Genomic DNA, 22,594 nt, shown 5'->3' with positions numbered 1-22,594 from the left:
CTCTGATTAAGTCCTCACCATTCATAAGTGTGAGGGTGAACAGCCAGAGGTTATGGTCAATGTAGGCACCAATGACAGGGTAGGATGAGTGATTAGATTCTGCATAGGCAGTTGGGTGCTAAGTTAAAGGGCAGGACCTCCAGGGTTGTGATCTCAGGATTGCTACCCGTGCCACATACTAGTGAGGTCAGAACGAGGAAGATTACACAGTTTAACATGTGGCTAAGGAGTTGGTGTAGGAGGAGGGGCAATAGATCTTTGGATCATTGAGCTCTCTTCCAGGGAAGGTGGGACCTGTACAGAAGGGATGGTTTGCACCTGAACTGGAGGGGGACTAATTTCCTTGGGGGAGGTTTGTTAATGCTGCATGGTGGGATTTAATTAGAGTTACCGGGGTTGGGAGCCAGAGTGCCAGAACAGTTAGTGGAGAAGTTGCAGAGGCAGATGTAGGAAAGACCTCAGACAAAGTCAGGAATCAAAAGGTTGAGCATGGTGTGTTTCGTGTCCTGAGCTGCATGTATTTCAATGCAAGAAGTATCGTAGGAAAGGCAGATGAGTTCAGAGCACGTATCAACACCTGGAATTGTGATGTTGTAGCCATTAGTGAGATTTTGTTGCGGGAGGGGCAGGACTGACAGCTCAATATTCTGGGGTTCTGTTGTTTTTGGCATGACAGAGTGGGAGGGATGGCATTACTACTCAGGGAGAATATCATGGAAGTGCTCTGTCAGGACAGACTGGAGAATTCAACTATGGGTGGAACTGAGAAATAAAAAAGGCATGGCTACACTAATGGAACACTTTGCATTCAGTGACCACATTGCCTTTAGTTTCAAAGTAAATATACAGAAAGATAGGTCTGGCCCACAGGTTGAGATTCTAAATTGGAGAAAGGCCAATTTTGATTATAACAGAAATGATCTGGCAGTGTGGATTGGGATAGACTGTTTTCTGGTAAAGGTGTACTTGGTATGTTGGAGGCCTTCAAAACAGAGTTTGCGAGTACAAAGCTTGTATGTGCCTGTCAGAATAAAAGGTAAAGATAGTAAGTTTAGGAAATCTTGGTTTTCAAGAGATGTTGAGAGAAAAAAGAAAGTTCATGGCAGATATAGGCAAGAAGGAACAAATTAGTTGCTTATGGAGTATAAGAAAAGCAAGAGAATGCTTAAGAAAGAAATCAGGAAGACTAAAAGAAGGCATGAAGTTGCTCTAGCAAACAAAGTGAAGGAGAATCATAGGGGATTCTAAAGGATTGCAAGGGACAAAATCGGTCCTCTGGAAGACGAGAATGGTAATCCATGTATGGAGCCAAAACAAATGGGGGAAATCTTAAATGCATTCTTTGCATCTGTATTTACTCAGGAAATAGATACAAGTCTATAGAAGTGAGGCAAAATGACAGAGGAGGAGGTGTTTGCTACCTTGTGGCAATAGGTGAATAAATCCTCAGGGCCTGACAAAGTGTTCTCTTGGACCCTTGGGGTAGTAAGTGCAGAAATTGCCAGGCCCCTAGCAGAGATATTAAAATATCCTTATCAACAGGAGAGGTACCAGAGGATTAGAGGATAGCCATTGGTGTTCCACTCTTTAAAAAAGACTCTAAACAGAAACCAGGAAATTAGAGGCCAGAGAGTCTGACTCAGTTGGGGAAATTATTAGAAGGTGTTCTAAGAGACCAGTTATATAGGTATTTGGATAGACATGGACTAGTTGAGAATAGTCTGCATGGCTTCATGCGTGGTAAGTCATGCATAACAAAATTATAGACTTTTGAGGAAGTTACTAGGAAAGTGGATGAAGGCAAGTCAGTGAATGTTGTCTACATGGACTTTAGCAAGGTCCTGCATGGGAGGTTGGTCAAGAAGTTTCAGTTACTTGGCATTTAAAATGAGTTAGTAAATTGGATAAGACATTGACTTGGTGGGAGAAGCCAGAGAGTGTTGGTAGAGGGTTGCCTCTCTGACTGGAGGCCTGTGACCTTTGTTGTTTGTCTTCTATATCATTAGTCTGGATGATAATGTGGTTAACTAGATCAGCAAATTTGTGGATGACACCAAGGTCGGGGGTGTAGTGGACAATGAGGATGGTTATCATGGCTTGCAGGGGGACCTGCATCTGCTAGAAAAATGGGCTGAAAAATGGCAGATGGAATTTAGTGCAGACAAGTGCGAAGTTTTGCACTTCAGTAGGACCAATGAGCGTAGGTCTTACACAGTGAATGGTAGGGCAGTGAGGAGTGTGGTAGAACAAAGCAATCTGGGAATACCAGTATATAATTTGTTGAAAATGACTTCACAGGTATATAGGGTTGTAAAGAAAGCTTTTGGCACATTGGCCTTCATAAATTAGTGTATTAGGTACAGGAGATGAGATGTTACGTTGAAGTTGTATAAGACATTGTTGAGGCCTAATTTGACATTTTGCACAGTTTTGGTCACCTACCTATAGGAAAGATGTAAATAAGGTTGAAAGAGTACAGAGAAAATTTACAAGGATTTTGCTGAGTCTGGAATACTTGAGTTATAAAGAAAGATTGAACAGGTTAGGACTATTTTTTTAGAACATAGAAGATTTAGAGAAGATGTGATATAGGATACAAAATTTATGAAGGGTATAGATAGGGCAAATGCAAGCAGGGTTCATCCACTGAGGTTCAGTGGGACTACAACCAGAGATCATGTGTTAAGAGTGAAAGCTGAAAAGTTTAAGGGGAACATGAGGGGAAACTTCTTCACTCAGGGTCATGAGAGCATGGATTGAGCTGCAAGCACAAGTGGTGCATGTGAGCTTGATTTCAACGTTTAATGGAAGTTCCTGTAGGTAATGGACAGTAGTGGAATGGAGGGTTATGGTCCTGGTACAAGTCAATGGGAGTAGGCAGTTTAAATGGTTTTAGTATGGAAGAGATGGGTCGAAGACACTATTTCTGTGTTGTACCTTTCTGTGACTGAAGAAGTTTGGCATAGGCCCCCAAATCCTCAAGACCTTCTACATGGGCACGATTGAGAGCATCCTGATTGGCTGCATCACTGCCTGGTACAGGAACTGCAGAGAGCAGTACAGACAGCCCAGTGCATCTGTGAATGTGAACTTTCTTCCATTGGGGACACTGACAGCAGCAGGTGCAGAAAGAAGGCCTGGAAGATCATCGGGGACATCGGTCACCCCGACCATAAACTGTTTCAGCTGCCTCCATCTGGCAAATGGTATCACACCATTAAAGCCAGGACCAACCGGCTATGGGACAGTTTTTTTTCTACAAGCCATTAGACTTTTAAATTCACATCTGTAGATTGTGACAGAGTCATAACACAAAGATTTTTATTCCCTCACGTTGTGGGATGGATGTGAGATTTAAATCTAAATTCTCTGTTGTTTCATGAAGAGGCCACATTGATGGGGTGTAAGGGCAGAGCCCAATTCTGTCCTTTCATAAATAGACCACTGTGACAGTGAGGTAAAGGCTGAGCCTTAATCTCTGCCTTTCATGAAGAGGCCACGTTGACTGGGTTTGTTGTAAATGTCTGTGTCACATTTTGTTTTTTTGTTTGGGTACTGCTGCGTTTCCCATACACTTGATGGTAATATTTTAGGATCTACGTGCCCAGGGCTGGCTGTGTTTCAGCAGTATTAGATTGGTCCTGACTCTAGCTCCTCCTGTGTTTCAGGTGCCGTTGCTCTGGAACTATCATGCTTTACCGAAGCAGAGAGGATATATATGCTTGTTAAAGACACTACCATCAATAGCAAACAGCTCTCTGCAGTTATAATCCCTGACATTCAGGTAAATATCGCAGAACCATGTTATAAAAGAGCCAGAGGGAAATGAATCTGTGTAATACATTGCCACTAACAACTGTGGAAGCCAAGTCATTAAGTACATTTAAAGCGGAAGTTGATGGTTATTTGAGTTGCCAGAACGTGTCAGATTACAGAAAAAAGGCAGCAGAATGCGGATGTGAGAGATAATAAATCAGCCATGATGGAATGGCAAGCAGACTTGATAGGCTGAGCGGCCTATTTCTGCTCCGATGTTTTATGGTATTAGAGTCTAAAATGGCTGAAGGGCAGGAAGGTGGCTCACTGACAGATCGGGGGGGTGACACAGTGACAAACATTTGGGAATAAAAGGATCCTTTTCTGGTTGACTGCCAGTGACTAGTGGTGTTCTGTAGGGGTCGGTGTTGGGACTGCTTCTTTTTATGCCATATATCAATGATTTAGATGATGGAATAGAGGGCAACAGTGGTGAAGCGGATACAATAAGGTCTTTTAAGAGACTCCTGGATAGGTACATGGAGTTTAAAAAACTAGAGGGCTATGGGTAACCCTAGGTAATTTCTAAAGTAAGTACTGTACATGTTCAGCACAGCACTGTAAGCCAAAGGGTCTGTATTGTGCTGTAGATTTCTATGTTTCTATGAGACGTCTCAGTAACAATTCAGGGAGACGGCTCAGTAACAATTCAGGATGATATCACAGTAACAATTCAGGGAGACGTCACGGTAACAATCCAGGGAGATGTTACGATAGCAATCCAGCGAGACGTCATGGTAACAATCCAGTGAGATGTCACGGTAGCAGTTTAGGGAAACACCACAGTAACAATTCAGGGAGACATAGTGTCAAATTAGAGAGGTGGCTCAGTGAAAAATCAGGGAGAAGTCTCAATGACAAATCAGGGAGTTGGCACAGAGAAGAAGCAGGCAGGTGGTACCACGGGAAATCAATGAGAAGGCACAGAGAGAAACAGGGAGGTGTCACAGTGCCAATTCAGTGAGGTGTCAGTGACAAATCAGGGACTGGCACAGTGAGAAATCCAGGAGTTGACACAGAGGTAAGACAGGGAGTTGGCAGTGACTTTCAACTGCTGCAGTGACAATTCAGCCAACAGTAATATCAATGCTGATTTGAACAATACATTGGAGACACTTAGATCAATCTTCCAGGATTACTGTTCAGGCTTACTGCAATGCCAAAGTTTTCGTACTATCCTCCTGCAGTTCCACCCCTACCATAGTGTGATCCTTAGTACTGCTCCTCTCACAGTGTGACCCTCCCTCAGTATCACCCCCTCCCACAGTGTGACCCTCCCTCAGTATCAATCCCTCCTGCAGTGTGACTCTCCCTCAGTATCACCCTCCCACAGTGTGACTCTCCCTCAGTACCAACCCCTCCCACAGTGTGACCCTCCCTCAGTATCACCCCTCCCACAGTGTGACCCTCCCTCAGTATCACCCCTTCCACAGTGTGACTCTCCCTCAGTATCACCCTCCCTCAGTAGCACACCCTCAGTACCACCCCTCCCACAGTGTGACTCTCCCTCAGTACCACCCCTCCCACAGTGACCCTCCCTCAGTATCATCCCATCCACAGTGTGACTCTCCCTCAGTGCCACCCCTCCCACAGTGACCCTCCCTCAGTATCATCCCATCCACAGTGTGACTCTCCCTCAGTGCCACCCCTCCCACAGTGACCCTCCCTCAGTACCATCCCTCCTACAGTGACCCTCAGTACCACCCCTCCCACAGTGTAACTCTCCCTCAGTACCACCCCTCCCTCAGTAGCACACCCTGCCACAGCGTGACCCTCCCTCAATACCACCCCTCCCACAGTGTGACCCTCCCTCAGTATCACCCCTGCCACAGCGTGACCCTCCCTCAGTACGGCCCCTCCCACGGTGTGACCCTCCCTCTGTACTGCCGCTCCCACGGTGTGACCCACTTTCAGTACCGCCCCTCCCACAGTGCAACCCTCCTTCAGTACCACCCCTCCCACAGTGTGACCCTCCCTCAGTACCTCCCAACCCATAGTGTGACCCTCCCTCAGTACCACCCCTCCCACAGTGTGATCCTCCCTCAGTACCACCCCTCCCACGGTGTGACCCTCCCTCGGTACCGCCGCTCCCGCGGTGTGACCCACTTTCAGTACCGCCCCTCCCACAGTGTGACCCTCCCTCAGTACCTCCCCTCCCATAGTGTGACCCTCCCTCAGTACCACCCCTGCCACAGCGTGACCCTCCCTCAGTACGGCCCCTCCCACGGTGTGACCCTCCCTCGGTACTGCCGCTCCCACGGTGTGACCCACTTTCAGTACCGCCCCTCCCACAGTGCAACCCTCCTTCAGTACCACCCCTCCCACAGTGTGACCCTCCCTCAGTACCTTCCAACCCATAGTGTGACCCTCCCTCAGTACCACCCCTCCCACAGTGTGATCCTCCCTCAGTACCACCCCTCCCACGGTGTGACCCTCCCTCGGTACCCGCCGCTCCCACGGTGTGACCCACTTTCAGTACCGCCCCTCCCACAGTGTGACCCTCCCTCAGTACCTCCCCTCCCATAGTGTGACCCTCCCTCAGTACCACCCCTCCCACAGTGTGATCCTCCCTCAGTACCACCCCTCCCACAGTGTGACCCTCCCTCGGTACCACCCCTCCCACAGTGTGACCCTCCCTCAGTACCACCCTCCCACAGTGTGATCCTCCCTCAGTATCACCCCTTCCACAGCGTAACCCTCCCTCAGTACCACTCCTCCCACAGTGTAACTCTCCCTCAGTACCACCCCTCCCACAGTGTGACCCTCCCTCAGTACCACCCCTGCCACAGCGTGACCCTCCCTCAGTACCGCCCCTCCCACGGTGTGACCCTCTCTCGGTACCCGCCGATCCCACGGTGTGACCCTCTTTCAGTACCGCCCCTCCCACAGTGCAACCCTCCCTCAGTACCACCCCTCCCACATTGTGACCCTCCCTCAGTACCTCCCCTCCCATAGTGTTACCCTCCCTCAGTACCACCCCTCCCACAGTGTGATTCTCCCTCGGTACCACCCCTCCCACAGTGTGACCCTCCCTCGGTACCACCCCTCCCACAGTGCGAACTTCCCTCGGTACCGCCCTTCCCACAGAGCGACCCTCTCTCGGTACCACCCTCCCACAGTGTGACCCTCCCTCAGTATCACCACTTGCACAGTGCTCTCTTGCTCTCATGAGCACCCCGCCCACGCTGTGTCACTCTATATTTGTGTTTTTGCTCCAGTCTTTGCAACTGGAAATCAAAGAGCAATTTTAACAAATTTCAGGGATGCAGCTGTATTGATTATTTTGCTTTCAGCAAATATATTTGCTGATGATTCTACAGAAGCCTGGCATGTAATTGCGAATGGTGAAATTTGCTGAATGAAGAAGTGGAGTTTACTGTGCTGGGGAGCTGGCCTTTTTTTTTATTGCAATAATTCAGTGCTGAAATATATTTTATGCATGATTAGAATAGAACCAATATGAACTTCATTTACCATGAGAAGTCGCACAAAGAGAGTGCTGTGTTCATGAGGAATCCTCATGATCTCGGTACAGCACAAATTCTTTGCAGCATTACTTCTTTGTCCTAGTGTTGATGTATTGAAGAAAGCCTCACCGTTGTTTTGCATAGAAGCAGCCAGAGCAATGAGATGGTTTTGACCATTAGTCTGTTTGTGTATTGTTTAAATGTAAATCAAAGGAATGGATGGTGTCCTATGTATTGGGTTGTCATCTTCTGTGTTCTATATAAAATCGTAAGACACAAGAGCAGAATTAGGCCATTTGGCCTATTGAGTCTGCTCTGCCATTTCGTCATGGCTGATCCATGTCCCTCTCAGCCGCAGTCTTCTGCCTTCTCCCTGTATCCCTTCATGCCCTGACTAACCATGAAACTATCGACCTTTGCCTTAAATATTGTCAATGGCTTGGCTTCTGCAGTAGCTTGTGGCAACATACTCCACCACTCCCGGCTAAATGAATTCCTTCTCATCTCTGTTCTAAATGGATGTCCCCTTTATTTTGAGACTGTGCCCTCTGGTCTTGGACTCCTTCATCATTGTAAGCTTACTCTCCACCTCCACTCAATTGAGGCCTTTCAATATGCTATAGGTTTCAATGAGATCCCACCTTGTTCTTCTGAATTTTACAGGCCCAGAACCTCCCAGCGCTCCTCATATGGTATGCCTTTCAATTCCAGAATCATTTTATGGAATCCCCTTTGAACTCTCTCAATGTCAGCACATTCCTTCTTAAATAATGGGCCCAAAACTGCTCACAATACTCCAAGTGAGGACTCGCCAGTGCTTTATAAAGTTTCAACAGTTATTCCTTGCTTTTATATTCTAGTCCTCTTGAAATGAAAGCTAGCATTGTATTTGCCTTCCTCACAACCAACTCAACCTGCAAATTAACCTTTAGAGAATCCTGGACAAGGACTCCCAAGTCCCTTTTGCATCTCAGATTTTTGAATTTCTCTCCATTTGGAAAATAGTCTACCTTTTTATTTCTTCTACTAAAGTGCATCACCATACACTTCCCAACACTCTATTCCATCTGCCACTTCTTTGCCCAATCTCCTAATCTGTCTAAGTCCTTCTGTAGCCTGTCTGCTTCCTCAACACTGCCTGTCCCTCCACCTATCTTCATATTGTCCACAGACCTGGCCAGAAGGCCATCAATACCTTCATCCGAATCATTGACATATAACGTAAAAGGAATCGGTCCCCATACCGACCCCTATGGAACACCACTACCAGCAGCCAGCAGTTCCCATTCTTTACCTCCTGCCAGTTAGCCAGTATCCGTGCTAGTATCTTCCTTGTAACACCAAGGGCTCTTAACATGTAAAGCAGCTTCATGTGTGGCATCTTATCAAAGGCTTTCTGAGAATCCAAGTACACAATATCCACCAATTCTCCTTTTTCTATTCTGCTTGTTATTTCCTCAGAGAATTGCAGTAGATTTTCAGGTAAGATTTTCCCTTGAGGAAACCATGCTGACTACAGCCTATTTTATCATGTGCCTCCAAGTACCCTGAGACCTCATCCTTAATAATCGACTCCAACACCTTCCCAACCACTGAGGACAGACTAACTGGCCCAAGTGTTTGAGCTGCTCTGTGAAATAGCATTATGGGAGAGATCAGAAAAGGAGACTGTGTTTTGATCAACTACCTCATCATTGCCTCTGGGAGTTTATCCCCCTCCATCAGCTTAATTAACTATATGCAATATGACTATTCAAACTTATACGCTATTTGAAGTGGTAGATTGTGTCATTGCAGAGAGTGTAACTGAGGCAGACCAGTTTAATGGACAAATTGAAAATGATGAGCACACTAGAACTTGAGAGGATACAGTCACATTCCTGACGTGCCTTGCAGACAGAAACATTGTAGATGTCAGGAGGTGGGTCACTCACAGCAAGACATACAACTTGTGTGGCTGCTCCAGTGAACTTTGTGCACAGAGAGGTAAAGCAGACATGTGGCTGTTTAGAGTCATAGGATTATAGTACAGCACAGAAACGGGCCCTTCGGCCCATCTAGTCCATGCCAAAACCATTTAAGTTGCCTACTCCCATTGACCTGCACTGGGACCATACCCCTCCGTATCCATGAGTTATGCAAACTACTCTAAAATATCAAAATCAGCTCACATGCACCACATGCTGGAAGCTCATTCCACACTCTCACCGCCCTCTTTGTGAAGAAGTTTCCCCTAATACTCACCTTAAACTTCTCACCTTTCTCTCTTAACCCATGACTGTAGTCCCACCCAACCTCAGTGGAAAAGGCCTCCTTACATTAACCCTATGTAACCCCTCAAAATGTTGTATCCCTTTATCAAATCTCCACTCAAGTCTTCTATGTTCTAAAGAGTACGAGACTAACCTATTCAACCCTTCCTGGTAACTCAGGTCCTTCAAACCCAACCACATCCTTGTAAATCTTTTCTGTACTCTTTCAACCTTGTTTACATCTTTCCTGTAGGTAGGTGACTAAAACTGCACACAATACTCCAAATTGTGCCTCACCAATATCTTATACAACTTCACCATAACATCCCATCTCCTGTACTCAGCATATTGATTTATGAAGGCCAAAGTGCCAAACGCTTTCTTTATGATCCTATCTACCACTGAAACCACTTTCAAAGAACAATGGACCTGTATTCCCAGATCCCTTTGTTCTACCACACTCCTCCGTGCCCTACTGTTCACTACCTACCCTGGTTGGTCCTATCAAAGTGCAGAGCCTCGTACTTGTTTGCATGAAATTCCATCTGCCATTTTCAGCTCATTTTTCCAGCTGATGCAGATCCCTCTGCAAGCCATGATAGTCTTCCCCACTGTCCACTACACCCCCAATCCTGGTGTCATCCACAAACTTGTTGATCCAGTTGACTACATTATTGTCCAAATAAAAGATTTCAAAGGTACATTTAATGTCAGAGAAATGTATACAATATCCATCCTGAAATGCTTTTTCTTCCCAACCATGCACGAAAACAGAGGAGTGCCTCAAAGAATGAATGACAGTTAATGTTAGAGCCCCAAAGCCCCCCCCCCAGCTTCCCCCTCCCACGCATAAGCAGCAGAAAAGCCTCCTCCTCCACCAGCAAAAAATGGCATCGGCATACTCCACCGAGCACACAAACGTGCAGCAAAGCATCAATCAAGATACAGACTTGCAGTACCCCAAAGACTACTCGTTCACACGGTAATTTGACTCTCTCTGTCTCTCCAATAAGGGTAAAAGAGGTGTCCCTGTTTCAAATAACAGGAAAAATTGAAAACTAAACCTACCTTGCCTCGCCCGTTTCCGCCTAAGCCCATTGAGCCAAAGCCCTTAAGCCTTCACTCTGCTCCTGGCTCACTCTGCTGCCCACAGTATAAGGCTGTGTTCCTTTTAAGTCTTCCGTGCTTCACTGCCCGACACCACACGCCTGCGCAGTCCTGCCTCTCTTAACCCCGATGGGAAGAAAAAATCAAAATGGCTCCCACAGCATTCCTGTTCGGATTCTCAGACTTCCTTCACCAAATTAAACCCGAATCAGGATTTCTGTCCTTTGAAATCTTCCACGCTTCACTGCCCGACGTCACACGCCACCTCTCTTAACCCGATGAGAAGAAAAAATCAAAATGGGTCCCATGCGAGACTGTGTCAAATTCCTTAGTACACAATATGGGTAAAGGATCTTATCCCTTGAAATGAGCTGTATAGTGGTAGTCCACAGTTGGGGAGACATAGCAAAGTTCACGTCCATTAAAGCTGTTATGTGAATTGGGAAATCTGATCAACCAGTTGTAATCGTTCCAGTGGCTCCATTGTCTGAAGAAAGTCATATTTTAATAACCTGCAGATGAGGAAAAGGAGCAACTTAACTGAGTGTATTCAGCATAGCTTGAAAACTATTGGATTTGTTATACTGTAATGGATTTGGGATGTTACCCATTGTTTGAAACGTATTGGGAACAATGTTCATTGATTAAACACATACTGGAGTTTAACTCATTGATGAATCAGAATCAGGTTTCATATCACTGGCATATGTTGTGAAATTTGTTGTTTTGTGGCAGGAATACATAATAAAAAATACGATAAATTTCAAGAAGAAGCTTATATGTACACACCTACACACTCACTCACACACACACACACACACACACTCACTCTCAACAATCAGTGTACTGTTTTGGATACTGTTGTGTAGGATGACCTCGCAGGGGAATGCCATGGACACTGACCTTGGGTCCATGGAGCAAAAGGGAAAGAGGGAGAAGAGGGGAGCAGAAGTGATAGGAGACTTAATAGTCTGGGGAGTAGACAGGGGATTCTGTGGACGTAAACAAAATACCCGGATGGTATGTTGCCAGGATCTGGGATGTCTCAGATCACGCGTCAGCAGCAGCAAAGCTTTTTCAATTAAAAAAAATATAAGAGAGATGAAAGTGGATATAGATTGCTACAAAATGAGGCTGGAGAAATAATAGCAGGGACAAGGAGATGACAGATGAACTAAATGAGTGTTTTGCATCAGGCTTAAACAGAGAAACATAGAAATCTACAGCACTTTAGAGGCCTTTCAGCCCACAATGTTGTGCCAACTATGTAACCTACTCTAGAAACTGCCAAGAATTACCCGACCTCAGAGCCCTCTATTTTTCGAAGCTCCATTTAAGAGTGTCTTTAAGGGCACAATTGTATCTGCCTCTACCAGTGTCAGTGGCAGTGAGGTCCACCCACCCATCAATCTCTATGTGAAAAACTTATTCTGACATCCCCTTCTACCTACTTTCAAGCACCTTAAAACTATGACCCCTCATGTTAGCCACTTCAGCCCTGGAAAAAAGCCTTTGGCTCTCCACGCGGATCAATGGCTCTCATCATCTTCTACACCTCTATCAGGCCACCTCTCATCCTCCGTTGCTCCAAGGAGAAAAGGTCGAGTTCAATCAACCTATTCTCATAAGGCATGCTCCCCAATCCAGGCAACAAACTTGTAAATCTCCTCTGCACGATTTCTATAGTTTCCACATCATTCCTGTAGTGAGGTGACCAGAACTGAGCACAGTACTCCAAGTAGGCACGTACAAACAAGCTGGAGGGACTCAGCAGGTCAGGCAGCATCTGTTGAAACGAGCAGTCAACGTTTTGGGCCAAGTCCGATGTTGATTTCACCACAGCATCTGCAGTTTACTTTGTGTCAGTCCTGACGAAGGGTCTTGGCCCGAAAAATTGACTGCTCGTTTCAACAGATGCTGCCTGACCTGCTGAGTTCCTCCAGCTTGTTTGTATGTGTTGATTTGACCACAGCATCTGCAGTGTACTTTGTGCGTACTCCAAGTGCGGTCTGACTAGGGTCTTATATAGCTGTAACATTACCTCTCGGCTCCTAAATTCAATTCCACGATTGATGAAGGCCAATACACCATATGCCTTCTTAACCACAGAGTCAACCTGCGCAGCTACTTTGAGTGTCCTACGGACTCGGACCCCAAGATCCCTCTGATCCTCCACACTGCCAAGAGTCTTACCATTAATACTATAATCTGCCATCATATTTGACCTACCGAAATGAGCCATCTCTGGGTCATCAACACTTCTCTGGGTTGAACTCCATCTGCCACTTCTCAGTCCAGTTTTGCATCCTATCAATGTCCCACTGTAACCTCTGACAGCCCTCCACACTATCCACAACACCTCCAACCTTTATGTCATCAGCAAACTTACTAACCCATCCCTCCATTTCCTCATCCAGGTCATTTATAAAAGTCACAAAGAGTAAGGGTCCCAGAACAGATCCTTGAGGCACACGACTGGTCACCGACCTCCATGCAGAATATGACCCGTCTACAACCACTCTGTGGACAAGCCAGTTCTGGATCCACAAAGCAATGTCCCCTTGGATCCCATGCCTCCTTACTTTCTCAATTAGCCTTGCATGGAGTACCTTATCAAATGCCTTTCTGAAGTCCATATACACTACATCTACTGCTCTTCCTTCATCAATGTGTTTAGTCACATCTTTAAAAAATTCAATCAGGCTCTTAAGGCATGACCTGCCTTTGACAAAGCCATGCTGACTATTCCTAATCATATTATACCTCTCCAAATGTTCATGAATCCTGCCTCTCAGGATTTTCATCAACTTACCAACCACTGAGGTAAGACTCACTGGTCTATAATTTCCTGGGCTATCTCTACTCCCGTTCTTAAATAAAGAAACAACATCTGCAACCCTCCAATCCTCCAGAACCTCTCCCATCCCCATTGATGATGCAAAGATCATCGCCAGAGGCTCAGCAATCTCCTCCCTCACCTCCCACAGTAGCCTGGGGTACATCTCATCCGGTCCCAGTGACTTATACAAGTTGACGCTTTCCAAATGCCCCAGCACATCCTCTTGCTTAATATTACATGCTCAGGCTTTTCAGTCTGTTGCAAGTCATCACTACAATCACCAAGATCCTTTTCCATTGTGAATACTAAAGTAAAATATTCATTAAGTACCTCTGCTAATTCCTCCGGTTCCATACACACTTTCCCACTGTCACCCTTGATAGGTCCTATTCTTTCATGTCTTATCCTCTTGCTCTTCACATCCTTGTAGAACATCTTGGGGTTTTCCTTAATCCTGCTTGCCAAGGCCTTCTCATGGCCCTTTCTGGCTTTACTAATTTCTTTCTTAAGGTCCTTCGTATTAACTTTATAATCTTCTAGATCTCTAACATTACCTAACTCTCTGAACCTTTTGAAAGCTTTTCTTTTCTTCTTGACTAGATTTATTACAGCCTTTGTACACCACAGTTCCTGTACCCTACCATAACTTCCAGGATCTGTTTCCCTATCTGCTCCTCGATATCCCTGTTACTATTGGGTGGCCTATAAAAAACACCCAGTAGTGTTATTGACCTCTTCCTGTTCCTAACCTCCACCACAGAGACTCCGTGGACAATCCCTCCATGGCTTTCACCTTTTCTGCAGCTGTGACACTATCTCTGATCAACAGTGCCACGCCCCTACCTCTTTCGCCTCCCTCCCTGTCCTTTCTGAAACATCTAAAACCCGGCACTTTAAGTAACCATTCCTGTCACTGAACCAGCCAAGTCTCCGTAATGGCCACCACATCATAGTTCCAAGTACTGATCCATGCTCTAAACTCATCCGCTTTGTTCACTACACTCCTTGCATTAAAATAAACACATCTCAAACCTTTGGTCTGAGCACGTCGCTTCTCTATCACCTGCTAGTACTCCCTGTCGCACTGTCTACAAGCTTTCTCTGTTTGTGAGCCAACCTCCTCTTCCCCAGTCTCTTCAGTTCGGTTCCCACCCCCAACAATTCCCAGTAGCCTTAGCAAACCTCCCCACCAGGATATTGGTCCCCCTGGGATTCAAGTGCAACCCATGCTTTTTGTACAGGTCACACCTGCCCCAAAAGAGGTTCCATTGATCCAGAATTCTGAATCTCTGACCCCTGCTCCAATCCCTCAGCCACACATTTATCCTCCACCTCATTCTATTCCTATTCTCACTGTAGCGTGGCACAGGCAGTAATCCCAAGATTACTATCTTTGGGGTCCTGCTTCTCAACTTCCTTCCTAACTCCCTATATCTTTTTTCAGGACCCTTTTCCTACCTATGTCATTGGTACAATATGTACCACGATCTCTGGCTGTTCTCCCCCCCACTGCAGGATATTTTGGACGCAATCTGAAACATCCCGGACCCTGGCACCTGGGAGGCAAACTATCATCCGAGTTTCTTTCCTGCGTCCACAGAATCGCCTGTCTGACCCCCTAACTATAGAGTCCCCTATCCCTACAGCCTTCCTCTTCCTTTACCTACCCTTCTGAGCCACAGGGCCGGTCTCTGTGCCAGAGCCACAACCACTGTTGCTTCCCCCAGGTAGGCCATCCCCCCCCCCCACACCAACAGTACTCACACAGGAGTACTTATTGTCAAGGGGTACTCTCTAATACCTGACTCTTTCGCTTCCCCCTCCTGACTGTGACCCACTTGTCTGTCTCCCGTGGTGCTGGTGTGACCACCTGCCTATAACTCCTGTCTGTCACCTCCTCGCTCTCCTTGACCAGGGAAAGGTCATTGAACTGCATCTCCAGTTCCCTAACTTGGTCTCTTAGGAGCTGCAGCTCGACACACCTGGTGCAGATATGGCCGTCCGGGAGGCTGGGAGACTCCAGGACCCTCCACTTCTGACACTGAGCACAGAAAACTGGCCTCACACACATACTTCCTCCTTTCCGCAAATAACACAGGTAAACCGACCTCGCCTCTCTCTCCGCTGCCCGCTGGATATGGCTGTCTTCTTTTTAAACCTTTCGCACTCTACTGGCTGACGTCACGTGCCTGCGCAGTCTTGCCTCTCTTTTACCCTGTCTAGTAAAAATTGCCTTCGCTTCTGAAATCAGCCATTCACTCGCAGCCTTCTTGCTCCAAATCTGGGTTGCACTCCATTTGCCACTTTACACCTCAGTTCTGCACCCTATTGATGTCCCACTGTAACCTCTGACAGCCTGCCAGACTATCCACAACACCCCCATCTTTTGTGTCACCAGCGAGATTTACTAGCCCACCTTTCTACTTCCTCATCCACGTCATTTATAGAAATTACAAAGAGGAGGGGTCCCAGAACAGAACCCTGCGGAACACCACTGGTCAGTGTCCTGCATGCAGAATGCAATCCATCTATAACCACCCTTTACCTTCTGTGGACAAGCCAATTCTAGATCCACAAAACAAGGTCTTGGGTCCATGCCTCATTATTTTCTGAATGAGCCTTGTATGGGGAACCTTATCAAATGCTTACTGAAATCCATATACACTACATCCACTGCTCTACCTTCATCAATGTGTTTTGTTTCATCCTCAAATAATTCAAGGCTCATAAGGCACAGCCTGCCTTTGACAAAGTCATGCTGACTATCCCTAATCAGATTATGTCTTTCTAATTGCTCATAGATCCTGTCTCTCAGGATCTTCAACAACTTGCCCACCACTGACGTAAGACTCACTGTCTATAATTTCCTGGGTTACTTCCCACAGTAACCTGGAGTACATCCTGTCCAGTCCCAGAGACTTATCTAACTCGATGCTTTCCAAAAGCTCCAGCACATCCTCTTCCTTAACAGCTACATGCTCAAGCTTTTCAGTCCACTGTAAGTCATCCCTACAATCGCCAAGATCCTTTTCCGTAGTGAATACTGAAGCAAAGTATTCATTAAGTACCTCTGCTAATTCCTCCGGTCTCATACACACTTTTCCACTGTCACACTTGATTGGTCCTATTCTCACGTCTTATCCTCTTGCTCATCACATACTTGTAGAATGCCTTGAGGTTTTCCTTAATCCTGCATGCCAAGGCCTGTTCATGTCCCCTTCTGGCTCTCCTAATTTCCTTCTTGAACTCTTTCCTGGAACCCTTGTACTTTTCTAGAGCTCTAACAGTAACTAGTTTCTTGAACCTTTTGTAAACTTTTCTTCTTAACTAGATTTTCTACATATTTTATACACTATGGTTCTTTAACTCTACCATCCTTTCCCTGCCTCAATGGAACGTACCTATGCAGAACTCCATGCAAATGTTCCCTGAACATTTACCACATTACTGCCGTGCATTACCCTGAGAACATGTGCTCCCAATTTATGTTCCCCATTTCCTGCCTAATAGCATCATATTTCCTCCTACCCCAATTAAATGTTTTCCCAAATTGTCTGCTCCTATCCCTCTCCAGCGCTATGGTAAATGAGAACAGTGTTGTGGTCACTACCTCCAAAATGTTCTCCCACTGAGAGATCTGACACCTGACCAGGTTCATTTCCCAATACCAGATCAAGTACAGCCTCTCCTCTAGTTGGCTTATTGTACCAGGAAACCTTCCTGAACACCCCTAACAAACTCACCCATCGAAACCCCTTGCTCTAAGGAGATACCAGTCAACATTAAGTATTACCAGTCAATAATAAGTATACCATTTTGGATACTGTTGGTGGGGATGACCTACAAGGGTCAAGTTGCAGTGGTTGCATCTCTGGCACCGACACTGGACCCTCAGCTCAGAAGGGAAGGAGGGAAAAGAGGAGAGCAGTAGTGATAGAGGATTCAATAGTTAGGGGGACAGATAGGAGGTTCTGTGGAAGAGATTGAGAATTCTGGATGGTCTGTTGCTTCCCTGGTGCCAGGTTCCGCGATATCTCGGATCGAGTTCTCAGTATTCTCAAGAGGGAGGGTGAGCAGCCGGATGTCATGGTCCATGTAGGGACCAATGACATGGGTAGGAAGAGTGAGGAGGTCCTGAAAGGTGAGTTTAGGGAGCTAGATGCCAAGTTAAAGGACAGGACCTCCAGGACAGCAATCTCAGGATTGCTACCAGTGGCACATGCGGGTGGGTTTAGAAATAGTAAGATAGTGCAGATCAACATGTGGCCAAAGACATGGTGCAGGAGGGAGGGCTTCAGATTTATAGATAATTGGGCAGTTTTCCAGGGAAGGTGGGACCTGTTCCGGTGGGACGGTTTACATCTGAACTGGAGGGGGACAAATATTCTTGCAGGTAGGTTTGCTAGAGAGGCTCCAGTGGATTTAAACTAGATACAAGGCGGAAGGGGAACTGGAGTGTAGGAACAGATAAATGGGAGAAGGAAGAAAAAGAAGATAGTAAAGTTGTTTGCACAGTTAGAGATAAACAGAGAGGAAGAGGTGGAGAATTTCTTAAATGCATTTATTTTAATGCTAGGAGCATTGTAAGAAAGGTGGATGAGCTTAGAGCATGGATTGATACCTGGAAATATGATGTTGTAGCTATTAGTAAAACATGGTTGCAGGAGGGTGTGATTGGCAACTAAATATTTCTGGATTTCGGTGCTTCAGGTGTGATAGAATCGGAGGAACAAGAGGCAGAAGTGTTGCGTTGCTTGTCAGAGAAAATATTACAGCAGTGCTCTGGCAGGGTAGATTAGAGGGCTCGTCTAGGGAGGCTATTTGTGTGGAATTGAGGAATGGGAAGGGTGTAGTAACATCTATAGAGGTGTATTGTAGACCACCTAATGTGGAGCGAGATTTGGAGGAGCAAATTTGTAAGGAGATAGCAGATATTTGTAGTTAGCACAAGGTTGTGTTTGTGGGAGATTTTAATTTTCCACACATAGACTGGGAAGCCCGTACTGTAAAAAGGATTGATGGTTTGGAGTTTGTAAAATGTGTGAGGGATAGTTTTTTGCAGCAGTACATAGAGGTACCAACTAGTGAAGGGGCTGTGTTCGATCTTCTGTTAGGGAATGAGATAGGTCAGGTAACGGAGGTACGTGTTGGGGAGCACTTTGGGTCCAGTGATCACAATGCCATTAGTTTCAATATAATTATAGAGAAGGATAGGACTGGACCCAGGGTTGAGATTTTTGATTGGAGAAAGGCTAACTTTGAGGAGATGCGAAAGGATTTAGTAGGAGTGGATTGGGACAATTTGTTTTATGGGAAGAATGTAATATAGAAATGGAGGTTATTTAAAGGAGAAATTTTGAGGGTACAGAATTTTTATTTTCCTGTTAGGTTGAAAGGAAAGGTTAAAAGTTTGAGAGAGCCATGGTTTTCAAAAGATATCGGAAACTTGGTTTGGAAAAAGAGAGATCTACAATAAATATAGGCAACATGGAATAAATGAGGTGCTCGAGGAATATAAAGAATGTAAGAAGAATCTTAAGAATGTAATTAGAAAAGCTAAAAGAGCAGCAGAATAAAGGGTGTAAAGGTAGTAAGGTAGAAGGGCTAAATTGTGTGTACTTCAATGCAAGAAGCATCAGGAACAAAGGTGATGAACTGAGAGCTTGGATACATACATGGAATTATGATGTAGTGGCCATTACGGAGACTTGGCTGGCACCAGGGCAGGACTGGATTCTCAATATTCCTGGATTTCAGTGCTTTAAAAGGGATAGAGAGGGGGGAAAAGGGGAGGAGGGGTGGCATTACTGGTCAGGGATACTATTACAGCTGCAGAAAGGCTAGGTAATGTAGCAGGATCCTCTTTTGAGTCAGTATGGGTGGAAGTCAGGAACAGGAAGGGAGCAGTTACTCTACTGGGGGTATTCTACAGGCCCCCTGGTAGCAGCAGAGATACCGAGGAGCAGATTGGGAGGCAGATTTTGGAAAGGTGCAAAAATAACAGGGTTGTTATCATGGGTGACTTTAACTTCCCTAATATTGATTGGCACTTGATTAGATCCAAGAGTTTAGATGGGGCAGAGTTTGTCAAGTGTGTCCAGGATGGATTCCTGTCACAGTATGTTGACAGACCGACTGGGGGAATGCCATACTAGATCTAGTATTAGGTAACGAACCGGGTCAGGTCACAGATCTGTCAGTGGGTGAGCATCTGGAGGACAGTGATCACCGCTCCCTGACCTTTAGCATTATCATGGAAAAGGATAGAATCAGAGAGGATAGGAAAATTTTTAATTGGGGAAGGGTAAATTATGAGGCTATAAGGTTAGAACTTGTGGGTGTGAATTGGGATGATGGTTTTGCAGGGAAATGTACTATGGACATGTGGTCGATATTTCAGGATCTCTTGCAGGATGTTCGGGTTAAATTTGTCCCGGTGAGGAAGATAAAGAATGGTAGGGTGAAGAAACCATGGGTTACAAGTGAAGTGGAAAATCTAGTCAGGTGGAAGAAGGCAGCATACATGAGGTTTAGGAAGCAAGAATCAGATGGGTCTATTGAATATAGGGTAGCAAGAAAGGCGCTTAAGAAGGGGCTGAGAAGAGCAAGAAGGGGGCATGAGAAGGCCTTGGCGAGTAGGGTAAAGGAAAACCCCAAGGCATTCTTCAATTATGTGAAGAACAAAAGGATGACAGGAGTGTAGGTAGGACTGATTAGAGATAAAAGTGGAAAGATGTGCCTGGAGGCTGTGGAAGTCAGCGAGGTCCTCAATGAATTATTCTCTTTGGTATTCACCATTGAGAGGGAACTTGATGACGGTGATGACAATATGAATGAGGTTGATGTTCTGGAGCATGTTGATATTAAGGGAGAGGAGGTATTGGAGTTGTTAAAATACATTAGGACGGATAAGTCCCCAGGGCCTGATGGAATATTCCCCAAGTTGCTCCACGAGGCAAGGGAAGAGATTGCTGAGCCTCTGGCTAGGATCTTTATTTCCTCGTTGTCCACGGGAATGGTACCAGAGGATTTGAGGGAGGTGAATGTTGTCCACTTGTTCAAAAAAGGTAGTAGGGATAGTCCAGGTAATTATAGACCAGTGAGCCTTACGTCTGTGGTGGGAAAGCTGTTGGAAAAGATTCTTAGAGATAGGATCTATAGGCATTGAGAGAATCATGGTCTGATCAGGGACAGTCAGCATGGCTTTGTGAAGGGCAGGTCGGGCCTAACAAGCCTGATAGAGTTCTTTGAGGAGGTGACCAGGCGTATAGATGAGGGTAGTGCAGTGGATGTGATCTACATGGATTTTAGTAAGGCATTTGACAAGGTTCCACACGGTAGGCTTTTTCAGAAAGTCAGAAGGCATGGGATCCAGGGAAGTTTGGCCAGGTGGATTCAGAATTGGCTTGCCTGCAGAAGGCAGAGGGTCATGGTGGAGGGAGTACATTCAGATTGGAAGGTTGTGACTAGTGGTATCCCACAAGGATCATTTCTGGGACCTCTACTTGTCGTGATTTTTATTAACGACCTGGATGTGGGGGTAAAAGGGTGGGTTGGCAAGTTTGCAGACGACACAAAGGTTGGTGGTGTTGTAGATAGTGTAGAGGGTTGTCGAAGATCTCAGAGAGACATTGATAGGATGCAGAAGTGGGCTGAGAAGTGACAGATGGAGTTCAACCCGGAGAAGTGTGAGGTGGTACACTTTGGAAGGACAAACTCCAAGGCAGAGTACAAAATACATGGCAAGATACTTGGTAGTGTGGAGGAGCAGAGGGATCTGGGGGTACATGTCCACAGATCCCTGAAAGTTGCCTCACAGGTAGATAGGGTGGTTAAGAAAGCTTATGGGGTCTTAGCTTTCATAAGTCGAGGGATAGAGTTTAAGAGACGAGATGTAATGATGCAGCTCTATAAAACTTTAGTTAGTCCACACTTGGAAAACTGTGTCCAGTTCTGGTCGCCTCACTATAAGAAGGATGTGGAAGCATTGGAAAGGGTACAGAGGAGATTTACCAGGATGCTGCCTGGTTTAGAGAGTATGGATTATGATCAGAGATTAAGGGAGCTAGGGCTTTACTCTTTGGAGAGAAGGAGGATGAAAGGAGACATGAAAGAGGTGTACAAGATATTAAGAGGAATAGACAGAGTGGACAGCCAGCGCCTCTTCCCCAGGGCACCACTGCTCAGTACAAGAGGACATGGTTTTAAGGTAAGTGGAGGGAAGTACAAGGGCGATATTAGAGGAAGGTTTTTTACTCAGAGAGTGGTTGGTGCATGGAATGCACTGCCTGAGTCAGTGGTGGAGGCAGATACACTAGTGAAGTTTAAGAGACTACTAGACAGGTATATGGAGGAATTTAAGGTGGGGGGTTATATGGGAGGCATGGTTTGAGGGTCGGCACAACATTGTGGGCCGAAGGGCCTGTAATATGCTGTACTATTCTATGTTCTATGTAAGATATGAGGTTGCTTTGGCAAGTAAGGTAAAAGTAAATCCAAAGGGCTTCTACAGCTCTATTAATAGCAAAAGGATAGTGAGGGATAAAATTGGTCCCTTAGAGAATCAGAGTGGACAGCTGTGTGTGGAGCCAAAAGAGATGGGCGAAATTTTGAACAATTTCTTTTCTTCGGTATTTACTAAGCAGAAGGATATTGAATTGTGTAAGGTAAGGGAAACAAGTAGGGAAGGAATGGAAACTATGACGATTAAAGACGAGGAAGTGCTGGCGCTTTTAAGGAATATAAAAGTGGATAAATCTCCAGGTCCTGACAGGATATTCCCTAGGACCTTGAGGGAAGTTGGTGTAGAAATAGCAGGGGCTCTGACAGAAATATTTCAAATGTCATTAGAAATGGGGATGGTGCTGGAAAATTGGCGAATTGCTCATGTTGTTCCACTGTTTAAAAAGGGTTCTAAGAGTAAACCTAGCAATTATCGGCCTGTAAGTTTGACATCAGTGGTGGGTAAATTAATGGAAAGTATTCTTAGACATGGTATATATAATTATCTGTATAGACGGGGTCTGATTAGGAGCAGTCAACATGGATTTGTGCGTGGAAGGTCATGTTTGACAAATCTTTATTGAATTTTTTGAAGAGGTTACTAGGAAAGT

General features: G+C 45.6%; 1 protein-coding gene across 1 annotated transcript in view; it reads left to right on the top strand.

The window, feature by feature from the left end:
- The window catches only part of LOC140737576 (diacylglycerol kinase theta), a 332,765-nt gene that overhangs the window by 218,124 nt on the left and 92,047 nt on the right, over positions 1-22,594 (top strand). Inside the window, exon 15 of the mRNA XM_073064008.1 lies at positions 3,669-3,784. Within this exon, the coding sequence (XP_072920109.1) occupies positions 3,669-3,784 (116 nt within the window). The remainder of the gene's footprint in view (positions 1-3,668; positions 3,785-22,594) is intronic.

Source organism: Hemitrygon akajei, chromosome 13 (genome assembly GCF_048418815.1).
Source record: "Hemitrygon akajei chromosome 13, sHemAka1.3, whole genome shotgun sequence".
Lineage (NCBI taxonomy): Eukaryota > Metazoa > Chordata > Chondrichthyes > Myliobatiformes > Dasyatidae > Hemitrygon > Hemitrygon akajei.
This window is presented reverse-complemented; position numbering and strand designations above follow the sequence as displayed.